General features: G+C 44.1%; 1 protein-coding gene across 3 annotated transcripts in view; it reads right to left on the reverse strand.

Annotated features, from left to right (window-relative positions):
• Positions 1–5,238: 5,238 nt before the first annotated feature.
• Positions 5,239–21,000, reverse strand: part of GABPA (GA binding protein transcription factor subunit alpha) — a 332,634-nt gene continuing 316,872 nt past the window's right edge. For all 3 annotated transcript variants that reach the window (XM_086934033.1, XM_086934032.1, XM_086934034.1), the window contains one exon: positions 5,239–7,510. In XM_086934033.1, the coding sequence (XP_086790159.1) occupies positions 7,282–7,510 (229 nt within the window). In that variant the 3' untranslated portion in view covers positions 5,239–7,281. The remainder of the gene's footprint in view (positions 7,511–21,000) is intronic.

Raw genomic sequence — 21,000 nt, forward strand, 5'->3', positions numbered from 1 at the left:
ATTCTGAGAGGTGGACTCATAGTTATCGAAGGTCCCCGATTGTGTATAAAATGAGTAATGCGTTACAACGTGGTGATCAATTTTATCACGATTCGTCGAGTTTGTTAATGAAATAATAGCCCCTCTTATAACATCTCATCTGTCGTGTAATAAACCTGCAACCTTTATTTGTGTCCGTAATTTACAAGCATTAATCATTTAACCCGTACCTCTCAAGTCTAAGGCAAAATTTACTTTGGGGGTCAAGAGAGACTCTTCTCCGTCACCTGTATTAAAAGGAAACATATTGTTAAAGGAACGTTCTTACTTGATTTATTCCTTGTGGTTAGGGCGGTATGGCGGTTCTCACCAGCTCTTTGGTATTTCCTTGCTTGTGCTGCTGTTACCCCCGGAAGTGACAGGTGTGTTTCCAAGGTCCTTTTTCTATTGCTGATACCTACAGATACTGAAAAAAGACTAAAAACGAAAACAGACTCCCGTGTGGTATATTAATTGAAAGTGTGCACTCTTCGCGGTTATCTATTTACCCAAGTGTGATGCTTAGACAATGTTAAAAAAAAAAAATTGCAGTGATGTATATCTATGCTGCCACATATATCCCATGAGTGGTGGGTATTATATTGTGTAGATAGTCACGTGGTCGCATTTAAGTTCACATGGCCCCATTTTGGTTCTATGTGGTGCACAATTATTTATGTCTGTTTAATCACAGATGGTTGTTTTTCTTAAGGACAGTTATCTTTCAAGGCCACGGTAACGCCAGTAATGTATTTCTTTCATTACAGTCATCTTTTGTCGTTGGTCCGAGGCAAGGATCAGGACAAATTACAGAGTGATTACTTCTCCCTTAATCTCATTAGGCCAGGATGAATCATGCAAGTTGGTACCACGGTATATCATCATTCATTCCTTGACTATTTGTTTTTAGTCGATCCACCCATCTTTGTTCTCTTTCAAATAGGATTTTCTCTGCATTGTTGTCTTTAATAGTTAACATCTCTATTATTGTCCATTTTAGTTCGTCTGTTTTATGATTGAACTCTAAGAAATGTTTACTCATTTTTGTTGTTTCTTTTTTTGTGTTTATGTTTCTTTAATGCTCGCCAATTCTCCCTTGCGACACATCATCCCAATGTATTTAAGCCCACACGGACATGTAATCATATAGATTACATGGTATGAGTTGCATTTTGTATGCTGGCCTTGAGTCCAGAGTAGATTTTCAGATCATGATAGAGTTTTTGATGCTGATGTTAATTTGCATACTGTACACGCACCACACGCATAGTGTCCAGTTAATGGACACTATGTTTCAGGATCTCGTGATGCTTCCAACTTCAGATCTTTTTTTGGGTCGTGTATGGACTAATAAGTCTTTCAAATTCCTGGTTCGGTGATTGGCAAACCTTTGGTTTCTGCCATCTCAAGTTCCCCGATATGATAATTTTCCAGTTTTTAGTGATCACCATCTTCACTTCGTTACTTGCTGTGTTATAAGTTGTAACGCAAGTGATTGAATTTTCTTCATTTTCTTTAGGGGTAACATCTAGAAGACACTCCCGTGTTTGGGGTCTTTCTCTCTTCTGGCATTTCTGTATAATCTTCCTTGGATAGTTCCTATTGGTCAATTTGATTGTTAGTTCTTTGGCCTGAATTTTGTAATCTTCTAGTTTGCTGCAGTTGCGTTTTAATCTCAAGAATTGACCATCTGGCAGGTTCTCTAAAAGGTTTCGGATGGAAGCTTTTGTATGATAATAAGCTATGCTTGGCAGATGGTTTGTAGTATGTTTTTGTTTGGATCTTGTTATGTTCTACATACAGGGATATGTCAACGAAATCCAATTCTTTTTGTCTGCAGTAAAGGTGAATTTCAGACATTCATCTCTCTCATTCAGCCAATTGATGAATTCTTGTTTTTGTTATTCTGCCAGATGACAATAATGTAATCTATAAATCTTTTCCAAAATAGAATTTGGACAAAGAAAGGATTAATATTGTTTAAGACATATTTGGCTTTGAATTCACTCACTCACAGAGTCCTGCTACCGAAAGCGCTCCCCATGTGAGTACTATGGTTTTACACAAAAAGCTGCCCGTCATACTCAAAATAGTTTTCTGTTAAGGTCAATTTACAACACTCTAGTACAAAATGTTTCGGTGTTCTGGTCTGCCACCTGTCAGAAAAGAGGATAGTTTCTAGAGTCTCCAAGGTCTTTTGTTGCGGGAGACTCGTATATAAACTTTCCACGTCTAATCCAACTAAAAGCATTTCCTCCTCATATTGTATATTGATCAGTTGGTTCAATAAGTCTCTGGTGTCTTTCAGATAGGTGGGAGTCCTCTTTACTAGTAGTTTCAGAAATTGGTCAGCAAATTTTGATGATGGTTCGAGCACTGAACCTATGCCGGAGACAGTTGGTCTCCCAGGCGGTGGTACTCTATTCTTACGAGTTTTTGGTACAGAATAAAAATAAGGTGTTCTAGGTTTTTGTGAAAACAGGTAGTCCACTTCATGTTTTGTTCTATGCATTCATCTCTGCTTCATTAACCATTATTTTAATGGTATTTTGTAGTCTTGTGGTTGGGTCTACAGAGATTAGTTTGTAAAACTTGGTATCTGAGAGAAGGCTTGAATAAATCAAGTAAGATCGTTCCTTTAACAATATATTTCCTTTCAATACAGACGACGGAGAAGATTTTCTCCTAAACCCCGAAGGAAGGATTGCCTTAGACCTGAGAGGTACGGGTTGAATAACTAATGTTTGCAAATTACGGACACAGATAAAGGTTGCGGGTTTATTGCACGACAGATGAGATGTTATAAGAGGGGCTAATATTTAATTAACAAACTCTTCGAATCATGATAAAATTGATCACCACGTTGTAACGCATTACTCATTTTATACACATTCGGGGACCTTTGATAACTATGAGTCCACCTCTCAGAATACAATTAGAACAAGCTTTATAAACACATCACGCCGATTTTAAACTTTAACCTCATAATCTTGAGCTTGATCAGAACCATTTTTACATCAAATGGTGACAGATAAGACAAATTTAAAAGCCTCAGTAAGATGTTCACAATGTTTTTCCTACTTCTAAATCAGTGTTTAAAGAAATTAGAGAATCATATAGGGTTACAAAAAACCAATTTGTATCTAGTGATTAAGTTTTTTGATTGCAGGTACTATTGGCTTCACTTAAAAGAAGGTGGATAATTGAACCGCTGTCGTACTACACAAATTGCGCAAGTAATATTTTAAATTCCATCTCGGTCCTGAAGAAAGCCCCATAGTCCCGGCTGGGCACAGTGGGGCTGAAACATGTCGACCAACTCTGACCAATCTTTATGTATAGAGGATCTAGTAACACGATCCTATTCTATACCAAACACTTTTTAAACAATTCTTGTATCACACATCTTATTAAAATTCTTTTTGTTGATCCAAGGATTTTTTGGACTCACAAATATATTTTTCGGAGCACTGTTTCTGGACACTGCTACATAGCCAGTGGTTACCTCCGGGTGGAGGTTGCATATAACGATATAAAAACCCTATGATGATGCACCCAAGCTATGTATAACGGTGGAGAACCAAAATATACCACCACATCGTTTACGTGCGTGTATGAGGGTTTTTTAAGAAGGTCTCGCAAATTACACTTGGCCTTCTTGTGCCTCTGCTTCGACTTACCAGAAGGCTTGGACCACCATAAATGATCAGTTGTGGAAATGGCCCTGAGAGCAGGAATGGTTCCTGGCCCTAGATTCAAGCAGGGTGCTTCTCTTTTCCATCCCATATCGCCTTTAAATTCATAAGGGCACACTCCTCACCGGATTTGGGCTTTGAGTAATGCCCTGAGCCCAAACACAGAAACACACGTCATGGAGGTCTGTCACAGACACCTGTTTGCGACAGTCCCTACGAGGCTTGAGTCCTATAGTTTTAGGAGGGGACACAGTTCCCTTGCACGCTACAAAAATATCAACTGATGAGGAAAATGTTCAGAGCGAGCTGAAGACCTGTGTACGAAGGAGTGGAAAGAAAAAACTGATATCAACATGCAGAGGTTGCACTTATATGCAGCTTTATTGTCACTTCCAGGGTTGAACAAAGTCAAAGTGGATCCGCAGTTCACCACCAACTGGCACGTGGAAGAAATGCTATTTAATTCTTCTAAATTCAGTCTGGGGCCTAAGGATATTCAACAGGTGAGGAATCTTCAGAAGAATCCACTAGAAGCAGTCATTCAACAAAATGATTAAATGCTTGTGCAATGGCATTTACTATTCCTGTGCGGCCATCATATGTGGTTGTGAAACAGAAAAGTATACTTGTAGAGATAGATACTCTATGCCTGAAACATAAGGTGGTCATCAAGCAGAAAAGTATACTTGTAAAGACAGTAGTACTCTCTGCCTGTAACGGAAGGTTTTCACCTTTAAGTGGAAACAGTCCCCTGCGTAGAGCTAGATAGATTTCCACAGAACACTGGTCAGAGCAACTCTTACATGTGTCTGTGAACGTTATGCACTTTGGTTCAATATACATCTATTATCGCACACTACTTCAAAAGATCCCAATTTCGGGCACCATCCTTGCCTGTTTATTCTACTGTCCATTTGTTGAGGGTCCTGGCATTGTAGCAATAAAGTATTGTTAATTACATGCCAGCCTTTGGACAGTTTGTTTCCAAACTAGCAGTCGAATAGTCAGTACCAAGGGGCTGTTGTCAAATCAGTCCACTTACAAGTCGAGCTTGGCAAAATCAGCATCCTAACATTTTACAGTCCATGTGAATAAGAGCTATGGAAAATGAAATTATCAAAAGTATGTGTCCACAAAATACAGAAAATTAAGTTCCTAATAATGTGGAAATTATATGAAAAACACTAAACTTAAACTAGATCTATGCAGGAAGCTGGGAGGGAGGGTGGGGGGGGGAGTGGTGTCTGATCAGGCCTCATTGTTCTATGAATTGCAATGGTATATAACATCCAAAGCTTGATAAAATAAGATGGCCAATTAAAGGATGACCTAAATTCATGCACAACTTTGGAGCACCTCATCCACATGTGTCACTTAAACTTGCTCTAAGAAATGTGTATGAAATAACATTGTTGGTAAGGTACTACCATACTATTTTGACACTCAAATACTACATTATGCAGTATACCAAGAAATATTATTAATTGTGCCACATGATGTAACAGGTGAAATATAACCATACCACTTTTAATAGAATACATACTTTATTGCATTGGAAATATATTTTCTGGATCTGGCAAGACTTGTTCAGAAAGCTGAAAATGTACACAAACTTGATCTTTGCATTATACTTGGTTTAACAATTGGAATAATGTATTTCTTTGGAAGGCAGCATATCAAAGACAAAAACTACTTAAAGTATCCTTCTGTTCAAACTTACCATAGTGGCGTTTGTTAAAGATCAAACCATATTTGCGAGTTCTGACAAATAATCAAATATTATTACCCCCTTTTATGTACATGGGGGTGATGGGGGTTCAGTCTAGTCAACAAATAGTTAATTTTGAAAATATAAGACATTTAACATGGCTTGTTCCATAGGACAAAAGCAAAATTCAGTTTGACAATCTTAAACCCTGTCAAGATTCTCAAACAAAAAAAACAAAAAAACGACAAGCTACATTTAAGCTTTTTTTGCATTTAAGTTCATTCAAGGTAATCGGTCATCATAGGAATATTCTATCTCACGTTACTTTAATATATTTTGACAAATGGCACTTACGTTCCAATTCTTGCAGTCCGACTGTATTTTTCTTTCCTACTTTGAATTCAACAAGATTCGTTCACTCGTCTGCCCACTGTGAGCAAGTTAAGAGGGGCAGGCAAGAGATGTGCATTCAACCACTTTGTAAAAATAACCAACATACCATAAGTAGTAATGAGATTTTGCTGTAGTAATACAACGAATTATATGAGATACTACTTGTTGCTCATTATCACAGTAGCTTGAAATAAAAACATCCTAAAATCTGAACAGGATTGGTTTAAACTGTATTAGTGACTTACCAATTTAGATAAGAAGACAGTATTAGTTCACTCAAATGTAAAGTGATGTCTATATCACAGGCTATATAGTCTTTAAGACAACCTGATAACAATTAGGAGGTCAAGATGCATAGTACTCAGCATGAGATTGGTATCGCTTCTTAACTGTTTAATCGTGAATCGCACGTCTAGTTTCTTGTGCCAATTTTATGTAGAAATATTACATATAAAATAAAACATGTACCTGTAACGCATTTTTGAAAAATGTTTCAATGCATACTGGTAAGAAAGGTTCATCTTTGCTTGCATCTTCTTTATGGAGTTAGGGGTTAACGAAGTTGTAACGAATTACATTTGTAACCAGAGTGAATTGGAAACATTAGTTATGAAAATAATTCACAAGATAAATTAACACCATCAACAAGCATTCGACTAAATCTAGTTTTTGACAGCTGTAACATTTTATGGTGTGAACACCAGGGCCTCAACAGCAAAGGACCATATAAACAGCTATATAAAGAGAAATGGTTTCTCAAGGTAGGAGGTTTAACATTGTTTTTAAAATAGTCTTTTTTTTAGCTTGCAGTGGATGATAACTTGCAACACCTGTTTAGGATACCTTTAAATATTTGACAAGTTACACACACTTATTCACATGTATGTACTAAACAAAACCTCATACCTCTCTGGCTTGAATACGATATTTCTACATATTCTCCAAATCAGAGATATGGTTGTTGTTATTGCGGATTAAGTTGCAAATCAAACATATAAACTGTTAAAGTTGCAAATGCTATGCATAAGTAAACTAACTCTGCAGGTGGCTCAATTTGAAGCACAAAGAAAAAAAGCAGAAACGGGATCACAAGAAATTAATAAACACACATATGCCTGCACTTCCAGTAGAAACGTTGCATTGTTATAGCAGACCATTATTCAAAATCTTCATGTTTTGTGTAGAGCTGGATAAAATAGTGAAAAATTCATCTTCAATCCAGAATTCCAAGTTACATGCCAGCTGCCAGTCAATGTTGAACGAGGTTTTGGTGATTCCTGTTCAGTGTATGCATACACTGATATATATACGATGCAAAGGTAAAAAGATCCAAATTTGGGAGGTTGAATTCGTTGTAGAAAACCATGCTCATACTGAACTGTCTGGGAATAAAAGAAGCTTCAAATTCCGATAATAGTTAACACCTGCTCTGGCTATACCAAAATGCCTTAGGTCACTGCTAAAGGTTCAATGGTCGTTTTCATTTTGAAGAGAGGCTGTAGCAAGGGCTACCGCTGTAACCTGCTGTCCCATACCATGAATTTGCAGCTTTGCCATTTTCTTCTGTTCACATTGTGAAACCAATCGGTTCAACTCTGCTGCACTGTAGCCAATGAGAGTCTTCAAATCACAGACAAATTTGTATACAAATCTTTTTCCTTGCACTTTGCAGATCATGTCCCCATCATAGTAGTACCTAGAAAAGACAAAAAGAAGTACAATATAGACTACGAACGTCTGGAAAATGCTTAAACCAGCCAAGCATATCATCCATTTTCACTCTTCCAGTGCCTAGAAAAGTATATTGTCTCCTAGGTATGTTCTTCTTGAACACATTTACTGTGCCTGCTGTTTACACAAATTTGGTATTTATCTGCGAAATTTAACTATAATTTCTCAAGTACAATTTTATGTCCTAAACAGTGACATATAGAATCAATCATACAAAGCCAAAAAATAGAAATGATTCAATCATCAGAAAGAATAGGAACATATCCAAGCATTCAATCAGTAAATACACCATTCAAGGTTATATTGTTAACATGTTACTCCCTTCAAGAGTAACAGTGCCTCCTTTTTCCTCTTATTATATGGCCGCCATTAGTTACTGTTCTAGTGTTTCTCTACACGAGAAAAAACCTGCACTTTTCTGCCGGCTTAATTACAGAAGACGCGCAAAAAGAAGTTTTTTGCCGTTGTTACCATTTCTTGAGCCGAGATGCTGTTGTGCTTCCGACTGCTTTGGTCAGCGGAGGCAAGTCATACAAAGACTCATTTTGTCGTTCTTGTTGCAATATTCAAATGCATTTTTGCTTACTTCTTTTTTTATATTTTTAGCCCGGCTTAAGGACACGCAATTAAACAGTTATTTGAAGTGTGCATACTTTCAAGTTCTCATGTGAGAACTGTGGCTTTAAACCAGGATATATCTTCTCAAGACTCCTTGGCAATTACTTATTATCAGTTGTTAACCCTTTGTAGATTGAATAATTCCTGATCCAGCTCACCAGTTTTAGCTTGGTAGGTATGCATATATCCATAGTTTACAATTGTTTTTTCCATTATCTCACCTCCTTATACACTGTTTTGGCACATCAGTAAAGAGTGCAATGTAAGAGAGTATTTCACAGTTGCTGGGTCATGGGCACCAAATTAACATACAGCCCCACAATTTAATAATCGATTGATGATATGGTGGGTTTACTATTTGATGTTGCTGCTTCCTACTATGGGTCCACACAATTCTCTAGTAGCTAAAACAGTCCTGAAGATGGTCTCCCATACTGCTGTCAACACTAGACCGAAATGTCGACTGTTCTTCCACTTCTTTGTAGAGTAATCTTCTTGATCCAATGTCCATGAATAACTTCCTTCACATATTGGACGGATTCCACATACAAGAGTGGACTGATCATACATTGATCTAGGTTTCAAACACGATTTTGAAGTCATCTCTTACAGATTAATGTACAATTGTTTTGCTGACCATGTACTCCACGTTTTCTTACAGTTTCTATTCATATTATATAAACACATAACTTTCATTACGTACGCCTGGTGTTTTTACTGACTTAATCTCCGGATATGGTCTTGCTGATGATTGAATCGTTTCTATTGATTAGCTCCGTGTGACTCATTCTACATGTCACAGTTTGAAACATAATTGCACTTAAGAAATTCTTAATTTTATTGTAAATGATTCCCTTGTTGGCCTTACCTGTACTCCATTTCCCAAGCTCACGAGGGGTTATTGGGTTGCCTTATTCCCTTCCTTCACCATCATTTCAACAGCTGCCAAAGGCCTTAAACACATGGTCTAAAACTGCAAACAATATCCTACCTACAATTTCCACTACAGAATGAACTGGATGGCATGGCTATGCAACAGGAAGCACTACTACAAAAGCTTTCGTATCAGCCTCTAGTAATTCTTCCAACTGCTTAAACAAGTTTTCTACTAGTACCATGCTTAACCAACCAACATCCGTGCCTCCCTCAAGACACTTGTCAAGCTCACGATGTAAAGGACATCTTTGTACGAGAAAGATGCGCTAATATTCATGCAGGTGCATTACATCAACAATACCTGACATAGCACACAACACTCAATCCTGTGCAATTAGCTCACAAACAACCCTTTCCTATCACTTACAAGCCCCACAGCAACATTTATTTTTTTGTCCTTCTGCTGCAACTGAACTGGAGCGCCACCTCTCTTGACCATAGATAATTTTCCATCTGTAGCAATTCGTATAAATGTACATTATAAGCATATATAAATACAGCATGCAATTGTACTATCTTCCAACACCTCTTTAGTCACCTACCACTAAACAACCTGGATTTTGTTACTAAGTGAAAAGCCCCATCTACTACTTTTGAAATAGCCTCTAGATAGCACTTTTATAGATGCAAACGAGATACAGACCAAATCTGATAATTACACAAAAAAATGTAGCAATAGTAAGGAGTATGTTACTTACCCTGTAAGCATCTACTTGTAGCGTGTACTGCTGCAGATTCACATGCTATGCATACTCCCGCCATCTAGTGTTGGGTCCGGACTCCACAAGTGTTTTATCCCGAGTAAGTTTTATGTTCGATGTCGTGAGGCGTCTCTCATCCCCCTCGAGGTGTGGCGAATGTTCAACGGTTACTTTGTTAGATAATGTCTACATTTTTCTGTTGAACATGCTGCACTTGTGTGTATTTGTGTCACCATCTAAATACCTGCCTGGGAGGCTGCATGTGAATCTGCAGCAGTACACACTACGAATAGATGCTTACAGGGTAAGTAACATACTCCATTTCCAGCATGTGTTGGCTGCTAAATTCACATACTGTGCATAGAATGTAAAGCCCACCGCGCAGTGCTTTAGGCATGAGATTGTGTGTTTATTTGAAATAATGTTTGAAGGACTGTTTGTCCAACTAGAGCCTGTTGTCTAGCTTGAACATCCACACAATAGTTGTAGGAAAGTGCCCCTTTTTTGCCTGGTAAATAATGTGATTTCGATTGAAAGTGCACTGGGTTACTGCTTACCAGTTCCCCAGTGCCACAGGTCTTTCCCAACATTGTACAACTGTTACCCCAATTGGCAAAACATTTAGCACCCTCTGTAAGTCCCTAGTAAATGGTATTCTGGTACCTTGGGCTTAAGAGCTGCAAAAGCAGAGAAGAGAGAAGAAGCTGCTGTCATATAACTCGTCGAAAACAGCACCCAAGTTAAATCACCCACAGCTGTGAATCCAGAAACGTGGATAGACTGCCTGCCTTCGAAAAAGACACCTGAAGCAACCACTGCACTTGTCACCTCCGCTCTGAGTTGAAGTGGGACAAAGGTGGCAACAAGGTTCCCCAGGCCTCTCGAGCTTGAGTCCATTGTAGTTTCACCCCTGCTGGACTCCCCAATGCCACCCACAGCCTCTGCAAGCAGGCCCCCTCTACAGCGAATGGCACAGAAAGGAAAAACCTGATGCCTAAGGATACCCCTGCGCCAGTCGCCCCTGAGCCTTGGAGAGGAGGACCAAAGGTATCCCCCTGCACACCCCCCCCCGTAAACGAGCATCGCAACATCGCAAGGCCTAAGCCCACTTGCTGATTCAGCCCGACTGGCTTCCTAGCCAGAAGCCTTTTTGCAGTGCTTTGAAACGCATTGGGCTCCTGATTCTGATGTGCATCCTGCGCCCAGCTGCCTTTGTACGGCTGATGATGTACTGTTGGTGCTGTCTTGGAACTTGCCCACCACTCACCTTAACTCCTGGAGATTGGTCATGTAAGTCAATGTACTGAACATGATTGCAGAACTTGTTCTTCCTTCCATAGGGTAACATTGCAGAGCTATGAAATTGCATTAAGTGTCCACTTCTTGAAGTTAAAAGAATTTGTATTAAAAAATGCATTTACCCGAACAATGTTTCTCAGATGCCAAATCATGTTTAAAGGTACTTGGTATTTTTATAAATTGGTGTGGATCTTCTTCTCGAGTGGTGTCGTCATTTATTAATCATTGTGTGCATTTGCAAATGTCTTGCACTCCTCTGTGTTAAGCCTAAGGCTGCCCAACCACAGTACTCCGTAGTAGAGCACTGTGGGATTGCATAGCTAGCCCTAATCCACTCATACGGGAACCAATTGACTCTTTATATGGTATATCAACTTATGGATATATTACATAAAGAGCCAGCTTCCTACAATAGTGTTTGGTAAAAGAAAGTGGTTCCACCCATGTTTCTGCTTTGCAAATGTCATTGGGAGGGATGTTCCCTGGAAAAGCCATGGTTGCTTCTTTTATGTGTTGAGTGAGCCTTCCCTAGGCATGGCTGGAAGTGTTAGTTTTGCTTTGACATAAAAAAATATGGATATATTTGACAATCCAGCTTGCTATTTCGGTTTAAGAAAAAGCATTCACTTTCTGTGGATTAGAGAGAGAAACAATTGTGGGGTTTTCCTGAAAGGGTTTGAGCATTCCAAAGAGCACAGAAATGCTTGATTACATCAAGTGTATGTGAAGCACACTGTGCCAGTTTCTGGTTTTGGAAATAAAACTGGTAACGTATGAGTTACTTACCATCGGTAACGATTTATCTGGTAGAGACGTTGTCTAGCCGCAGATTCCTTAACTTAGAATATCCCCAGGCGTCAGACTTCGTCCACGTACGTGACATCAGCGAGGTCATACAAGTCCCTCCCGGCGGGCTGACGGCAGTTTTCTTCTGAGAAACTTTCCCGTTGCACAACGCGGAGCCACCAACAAAAACTGTGAAAGTATGGGAACAGTGTGCGAGTGATGAAAAATCAATGTATAAAGAAGGAGGATGGTGAAAGACACCATCGTAAAAAGATAGAATCAGACACTGTCTACAAACAAGTGAAAAAGCTGTGAAAAAGAGCCCCGCAAGCTAAGCGAAGACTCTTCCCGAGTACAACAAGTGAAGAATGTCTCAGACAGAAATAGACTGCCATTACCATGTAGAACGGTGTCGTCAAGCAAGAACGGAGCACAGAGAGAACAACAGTCCAGTGCTGGAAGGTATGAAAATACTAGCACTACCCTTATAGAAATGGAGGTCTGAAACAGAGGTGAACAGATCTGTAAAGAAGACAACTATAGAGACGACCAAAATCCTGAGTCCATAGAGAGGGCAGGAGGGAGGGAAGGCAGCAGGAGAAGAAAGAAAAGAAAATGAATCTCCTGGTGAAGGGGAATCAAAAGGTACCATTTTACAGGAAAGAAACCCCTTGGTGGGAGTCAGCTGTAGTATGGCAATTCTCAAAGAGACGCAACAATGTGAGCACCTGTGAGAGAAAAAAACAATGACAATTGAAAGGGGCCAGTGGAGAACCCCACTTGTCAAAGTTTCGCAGAAAGAGGAGGTTGGGTGGGCGTTAAGGAATCTGCGGCTAGACAACGTCTCTACCAGATACATCAGTACCGAAGGACAGTAACTCGTACATCTGATAGAGACATCTAGCCGCAGATTCCTTAATAGATACCACAGCCATACCCAAAGGGACGGTGGGTCTGCGAGAGAACAACAGAAAGTGCCAGGCCTATGATCCGGCAACAGAGACGGATAATGGGGGAGGCTGTGACGGAATAGCCAGACAGCAACCCAAACAGCTCGAAAGAGCAGAAATAACAGAATGGCAGACATCCTAAAAACACCGGAATGGCGCTACACCATACCAGTTTAAAAAATGACCGGTAAAACGGCATGATCCATATACCAGAACAAAAAAAGAGAGAGGGAGAGAAATAAAGAACGAGAGAAAGAAAGAGAGAGAGGAAGAGAGAGAAATAGAGAGAGAAAGAGAGAGAGAAAGAGAGAGAGAAAGAGAGAGAGAGAGAGAGAGAGACACTTAATGGTGCACCATGAGCACACCGACCCACAGTTGAAAAGAACCTAAAGAGATGCAACCAGAGCCTAACAGACTAGCCTATAGAAGGAAGGCTGAAGGAGCTGGTGCCAAGAGCCCAAGGGCAAGAGCTAGAAACTGAGCAATGCGTTCAGAAAAGCAGGCGAGACAAGAAACACAGCAAGTGCACACCTCATCCCAAAAAGGGGAAACAGGGGCGAGCAGCAGCAATATAAACCAGCCGAAGCAGGGCACTATAGAGACATGCAGCAGGCAAGCGACCATAGAGACCTCAAAGTGGCGTACACAATAAAGCATAAGAGTGCCCGACCGGGCAGTATGGAGTTAAAGTGAGAAACAACCCACAAATATAGGCCTGCAGGGAGTATCCAAGGACTACCGCCAGCAGAAGAGTTTTCCCGCAGGTGTAGCTTTTACAACAGTAGGGTGATAATGTGGAAAGGGGCATATCCGAAGGAAGTGGGCACAAAAAACACCAAGGTAAAGAATCGGAGCAAGAGTCTCAGAATCCGAGACCAACCATTCCAGAAAAGAACAAGTACAGTGTCCAACCCCAATAAGGTAGCAGTTGTCAAAATGAGAAATCACCCCAGTAAGTGGAAGCAAGGAGAAACCTTATGGGCAACTTGCAAGAACTCACAAAAGCTCCCCCACACATGGAGATATAGGTCCAGACCTCGCAGCCTCGAAAAGATGCGGCGACGGAGGAAGAGGAATACCATGGCAACCGGCACTTATACATAAATGTATAAACATATAAATATGTATAGACAGAACTAGCCAGGACCATAAAACATGTCCATACAGAATCATCCTGGTTACAGGTAAGGCACGCGGGAGCCGCTTTAGAAGAGGAGATCATGAAACCTCCCAAGGAGGTGGAACAGGTAACAGGCAGGATAACCCATGGCGTATAGAAGATAGCACCAGGGAAAAACAGAGCGCACATTACAATGGACCACTAAGCGACGCAAGGAGCCCACAGGTTATCCAGGGCCAGGAGAGTTAAGCAGAGCTATATAATAGCATACAAGTACCTCACATGGAGTATGCACACCCCCACAACGGGGAACACCTCTTAGGGCAATAAAGCCAAACCAAAAGAGCACAGTAACAAACCAAACCCGTGAACGTGAGTTCCGAGCCCTATGACATTACTAAGTTGAGCCACCAGCTCAATACCACAGTCAGAGGACCAGACACAGTAACCTGTGGAACACTGCCACAGCAGGCCAACAGTCAGCTCAAAGCAAAACACATCCAAGGATGCCAATAAAAGGGTAATTACCCTTGACCACCGAAAAAGAAGACGTAAGGCTCACTGCCCATATTAACACAGGGCGCCTCAAAAGGATGCTCAATTAAAAGTAGCACCACGGAAGACAGGCCTAAGAAGAACTAACGCCTGCAAGGAGCCGGTAAACCGCTGATTCGGCGTGAGTATCAAACAGCAAAACCCCATCAAAGGGTAAGTCAACCACTCACTCCCAGATATTTTTAGGGAAGACACTATCTCGCAACCAAGCACGACTCCTTAAGGCGACAGAACCACCCATAGCCCAGCCTAAAGAATCCGCAGTATCCAAGGCCGAGTGGATTGTAAATTCAGCAAGGTCACGGCCATCCCTAAGGAGCTGAAGGAGGTCGACAAGAGCTCCATCCGAGGTGGCAGAAAGCAAAGACTCTGCAGAGCCCCACAGGGCAGAGGTAGCCCGAGCCAAACACGCACTGTATTTAAAGACCGCAGGGCTGCACTAGTGGACGCAAAGATGTTCCTACCCCAGGACTCAGGCCATCTGGACTCCCGAGAGGGAGGAAGCCTCAGTGAGGGCAAGGAAGGAAAGGCAGACTGTAAAACCAACCACTGCACATCAGGATGCACAAAAAGACAACCCGGATCATGTGGAGCTGGACGGTGGCGGTGCAAAACTGAACGAACCACCAGATCCCCTGAAGCAGGCCAAACCCAGGTACTCAAAAGGGCATCCTAATGGGAAGCCTCAAAGGGGAGAAGCGGATCCACATTCCCGGACCCAAGGTGAAGGACCTCAATCAAGGGGCCCACAGACAAGGGGGCAGAAGGGGGTTGCATGTTCAAAATGGGAGTGGTCAAGTAGACCACTCTCAGAAAAGCTGCACTAGCCTCGGTAGCCCTCCGCGGAAGGGACAACAGCTCAACAGTGGGGGAGGGTTGTAAGCTGACCCTCCCAAGACACTAAGGGTGGGACCAATGCCCCATTGAAGGGAGCCCCATTGAAGAATGAGGATCTTGATGGGGCTCCTGGGGAGGTGGAGAGCCTGCCAGATCTAGGAGCTCCTGAGGAGGCTTCACAAATTCCAAGGGGGGCACTGGCAAGAATACCTCCAGCATCGCCGGGCCTGAGGGAGACGCTGAGCTCTCTTCAGAGGCTTCCAGAGAATAGTCCACAACCCGGCGTCGGAAAAGCTCCCCCACCGAAGAAAGGGAGAGCGCCGGAGCCGGGGAGGCAAGCTTTCGGCACCGCTCCGGCGCCGACTGCCTCAACCATGATATGCTCAGACTCCAGAGAAAGAAGCAGAGGCGGGGTCGGGGATGGAGAGTCTGGCGCCGACCCCGACTCCGTACAGGCGACCGCCTGCTCAGAAGGCTGGGGTGTGCTCAAGGCAGGGCTATGAGCACCGGCAGCCACCTGCAATGCCGCAAGGAGCCCCGAGGGTCATCGGCGCGGCAGGGGCGCTGTGGGGCATAGAGGCGGACCCAGACGGGCCGTGCCCGACGACCCTACATGGACTGACGAGGGGGACCCAACTGGGCCGTGCCTTGAAGATACCGCATCTCCAACGTCCCAGGGGAGCAAAGGCTCAATCGGGGCTGGGGGCGAACTCACCGGCGAGTCAGTCGGGGATCCCACAAGAAGCGGAGGCCTCAAGGACGCCCCAGTAACAGGAGAGTACCCAAGGGAAGCCTGCAAAGCTGCTGCATATGCCTCCATTTGGACCAGAGTTGCCCCCACACCCAGAAAGGGCGAATAGAGAGGGGGCGACCGTCGGGAGCCCACGTCCGGAATGTTCCGGGAACCAGTGCCCCTGACAACAGAAGAAAGGAGACACGTGCCTCGACTTACCAAGAGGTGAATGACGGCCCCGGGTCCCAGAGTGCGATTGATGGCAGAACCGGACAGTAGAGGGACCGGCCAGCGATGAAGAGGCCAAGGGTGAGACGACTCCGACCGGGACAACCGTGCCGAGTGAAGCTTCATATGGCGCTCCCGTCGACACTTCGACTTCAGGCGTTGGAAGGCTTCGCAGTCCGTGGAGTCATGGTGCTTGCCCAGACATCACTTACAAATAACATGCGGGTCTGTCGCAGACATCTGCCGCAAACAGGAATTACAATTTTTAAAGCCCGAGGGCATCACACACTGTTCCGGACGCGAAGAGTCGAAAAGGAGGCCTGAAAACAGGCCAGAGGAACTGCTCACTCTGGATCCGCGTTGCACTGACATCAGCGCACCGGAAAGGATGTTGTATATTCATACTTTCTTCAATATGGCTACTTGGTGTTTGTAGTCCTTTCTTAGTGTTCCTATCTTCTAACCTAGGAGTGTTCTTTCTGTGATGTGGAGATTCCAGCCTTGGCAGTTGATGGTCTGGTCAGCTGTGAGGTTTACTGCTCTGCTGTCTTATCTTGTGTAACTTAATAAACATATCTTAATATCCTGAAGACGTGTCCTGCTGCCTACCTAATTCATCTACAACAAGGGACTTATATGACCTTGCTGCAGTCACGTACGTAGACTACGTCAGAGAGGGGTTGTGTGGTGCCGTCCCCCGGCGCGCAGAGGTGCTGCTGCAAAACATTTCCGGATCCAGTCTGATGCCTGGGGATATTCTAGGTTAAGGAATCTGAGGCTGGATGTCTCGACTAGATACTAAAGTTTGATTTAACCCCTTCGCTGCGGGGGTTATTTTCCCACTGTGATGGGGGCAGGGGGGGCGTGCGCATGGCATGCTGAGCTCGTCATGAGCACCGGAGCGCCGTGGCTCATGACGCACTCAACTCGTCATGAGCATGCAAGGAGTTAAATGAAAAGGTGATATCTCTTTTGGTAGGAACTTTGTGTTTGTGCATTACCGCACTTTATGTGGGAACTCTTTGAAGTATGGTTGTTCAATAACAAGCGCTTATATTTCGCTAACCCTTCGTAAAGATGTTATTGCTACAAAGAAAGCCACTTTTCATTTTAACAATTGAATTTGACAGTTATGTAGCGGCTCAAATTGTGGCCCCATGAGTCTCGTTAGTAAAATATTTAAGTTCCATTCTGGTACAAGAGATGTACGAGGTGGAATGATTAGATTTAATCCTTTCATGAAGGGTTTGATGACAGGAATGCATATGGAGGTATATGCTAAAGCACTTTCTGCAAGTGTAACCGGTAACAAATTAGTTGTTGTTCTGCTGGAGAAGACGTGAGGTGCAATAGTGCACGAAACGTTTCCATTTTGCTACATAGCAAGCCCTTGTGGTTGGTCTTCTGCCTTTTTTTTTCTTTTCTTTTTAAGAAAAGTCATACATTCTGAAGGTAGGTTAAGGTATCCAAACTCTATGACCTCAGGAGGCAGATTGCAAGATTGAGCTGTTGAACATTGCAACTTTTTTTTTTAATAGTTTTTAGTCCAGACTTTTCCGATGGTATTCGGTCAATTGAGATAATGTCTGATGCGGTGATCAATTTAAGGTTCTTTGCCTAGGGTTTAGTGATTCTATTACAAATACTCTGCTGTTAATAGCCATCTTAAGGTCAGGCAAATCCGTGAAAGTGAGTTAAGGCATTGGGCGCCTTTTTGTTGGCCATTTTGAAGTCAGGCTGTTCCCAAGTAGTACTTAATAAATCATAAAAAGTAAGAAAATATGCCCCTTACTTCTGTATATTTATCTTTTCTTTTTTGTATATCTATAGTGGAGGTACCGTGATTTGCTTCAGGCTCCCTCCAGTGACTGTTTTTCAGATCGCATTGCCGAGTACACTGTTATGGTAATTTAGTATTATAAGGCGCACAGCTACCCAAAAAGGGTTTCCCGGCGCCAGCCTGAGAGGAATCAAGATAGAAACGGATTATTGGTTAAAATGATGATGGCTAAGCACAGAATTTAAGGAGCTCCTAGGCGAGCCAGAAAAGCCGCTGGACACTTCCCTTCCGCAACCGCCTCTGAGCCGAGCACTCCCGCAGACCTGGGAAGGGCCGAGCTCCATGCGGACAGTCTGCGACCGGACCTCGGCCAGCTTTGCTCGGGGGAGGAGCAATCCGCCCACCCCATGGCCGGCGTGCGGGTGACTGACGCGGAACAGCTGTGCTGATGGGGGCCATCGTCGGGAGCTGGCTCATCTGCTGGCAGGCACTGCTGCAAGCATGTGTATCAAAAGGAGGGAGTTAGAGTAGGTGATCAATGGATCAACGGACACGGTTTTCCACCCAGAGGGGTGGGAGGTCCAGTTACAGCTTGTGTCCGTGTCTTGCACTAGGGAAACAAAGGGAGGTCGCTGTACTGTTCCTATGAGAAGTGAGGGAAGTGTTTAGCTGGCATGACCACAGATGTTAGAGTAACATCCTGGGGCATCCATTTTGTTGGATGTAATGGCCTCACACACCCCGAAGGATGTCATGCTTCATCATCGGCGGTTGCTCCTCGTCGGGGAGGCGGTGCAATCCCCGACGGGCTCACCTCAAAGAGGGGCTCTTTGGCGGAGATCTTTTTCCAACTGCCTTATGGTGAGGTGGGGGTGTGTGGGCTGGGCTAGGTGTGGTGGTGTGTGGGGTATTAAAATGTAGCAAGGGGTACCGGAATTCAATTTATTCTGGGGGTCCCCTGGCTGCAGTTAAAATGTGGGGTTTAGCTTACTAGGTGTCAGCAGGTTAGGTCGGGTGACCCTAGATAAGGCTAAAGGTGATGTTGGTCGACATGTTTCACGCTGTGGGTCTAGTCACCCGCGATTCATCAGGACCTTAATAGTGTGCAGGGGCAAACATGCTAGTGTCATGTGTGTCAATTGTTACCTCTGTGGGTACTCCTATGCCTAATGGTTGAGGACTACATGCCACATGAGGGGTCGGCGGGACTAGACATCAGGGAAGAGCCCAAGGTTTGCTCTATTCTCCCGTGTCCGCGCAGATCGACCTACCCTTCGCCGCCGAGCTCGAGTGCAAGCATGCCACTGTTTCGGACTGGGTTAAGTTTCAGGTCTGCTGGGTTGACCCTACCTTCGCTTGGGCAAAGCAGCAGATGCTGGAGGGACACGAGCCTAGCGCCTCTCAGCAGAAGGTAGAGAGGCAGGCCAGCTCCCAATCCGCATCTCCGTTGCAGGAGGCTGCCATCTTGAGGAAGACCACCAAGTTCACCTATTTGTCACCCCCGTCAGCTCTGGCTATCTCTCCTTCAGCGAATGCCTTGTGGAACTGAGGGGGTCACCGAACCGGGCACCCAGTCGCTTGGGGGGTGGGAGGGGGTAGATGATTCGGAGGGAGTCCAAAGCTCGGGAAAATGACAAAAGGTGTCAAAAGGCGATCCCCAGACCGGGAGCTCCTGGCCAGACCACTTTACTCTTCGGCCATCTCCCTGAGCAAGCTCGCGAGTGGCTCCTGGAGGCCTTGAGACTTGGCCCAGACCTCTGCTGGACCCAAGAGATGAGTGCACGAAGCGGGAGCACCAGGCTGAGCCCCTCCGCTTAGGGGCCGACCTGGAAGGCATCCCAGAGACTCCATTACCAGCACCAGCATCTCCTGCCTTGGTGGGGTTCCAAGATTACCTGAAGGTCATGCAGGGCGAGTGTTGGAATAAAAATGGTGCGGTGCCCAAGTGTGGAACTCCTGAGGATGCAATAGCTCGGTGGCCTGACCTGGACACACTGGCTACTTCCGGCTCGGCCGCTTCCCGCCTGGAGACGCGGTGGGGCTCCACCACGTACTGACCTTGATCCTAGATCTAGAGGCCTGAAGGCAAGAACAATGGGTTATGCCACAATCAACAGACTTCCGAATCTGTCCCTTCCACCTCTACTCTCACCACTCTTGACCTGGTGGCGAGATGGAATACGTTGTGGACGGCGCTTCCCAGGAACAGTGTTTTTCATTGGAACTATGACGAGACCCACTGGGTGGATACCATAACTGTTTTTGTTCTCACTGCGGAACCTGAATAACCTTGGCCGATGCCCGGTGGAGCTGTCCCATGCAGCTATAGAAGAGTTTGGCTCTGGTTCACTCCCTCAGCCGTCACCTACCCAGCAGGACAGCCGACATTGTTTATCCACTTCTCCCCGTTGTGTTTCCTTCCCTCCCCCACCTCATCCCTACATGATTCTTTGGCTGCCTCCCCTTTTCCAGCCTTGCTTGGAGCCATGGAGTTCAGCTACCTTTGATTTGTGTCTGTATATCCCGCCATTTTGGGATAATTGCTATTGGCATCTGTGGGTCCTCCAACTTGGCTGTTTTGACCTATCGCCAGTTTATCCTGCTCTTCTAGTCTACTAGTCTTCTAGTAGTTTTGTATACTGTTGTTGCTGAGCCTGTGTGGTAGTTCTGAGTATCTAGGTTAATGAAGTCTGTTTGAGTTTCCTGACCATGTATAGAATGAGTGGGAGAGGCGGCAATATCCCTGACCAGTTCATCCATAGTGCGTTCTCCTTGCATTGAGGGTGGGGGTGTCTGGATGCGAAGCTTCAGCCTTTTTGTGTTATTGGTGGTGGCGAACAGGTCTATTGTGCTGAGTTCCCTGCCAGTGGAAGTATCGTTATATGAACAGAGTATATTTCCCACTCGTGAAC

This window comes from Lissotriton vulgaris, chromosome 8 (genome assembly GCF_964263255.1).
Source record: "Lissotriton vulgaris chromosome 8, aLisVul1.2, whole genome shotgun sequence".
In the NCBI taxonomy this organism is placed as follows: domain Eukaryota; kingdom Metazoa; phylum Chordata; class Amphibia; order Caudata; family Salamandridae; genus Lissotriton; species Lissotriton vulgaris.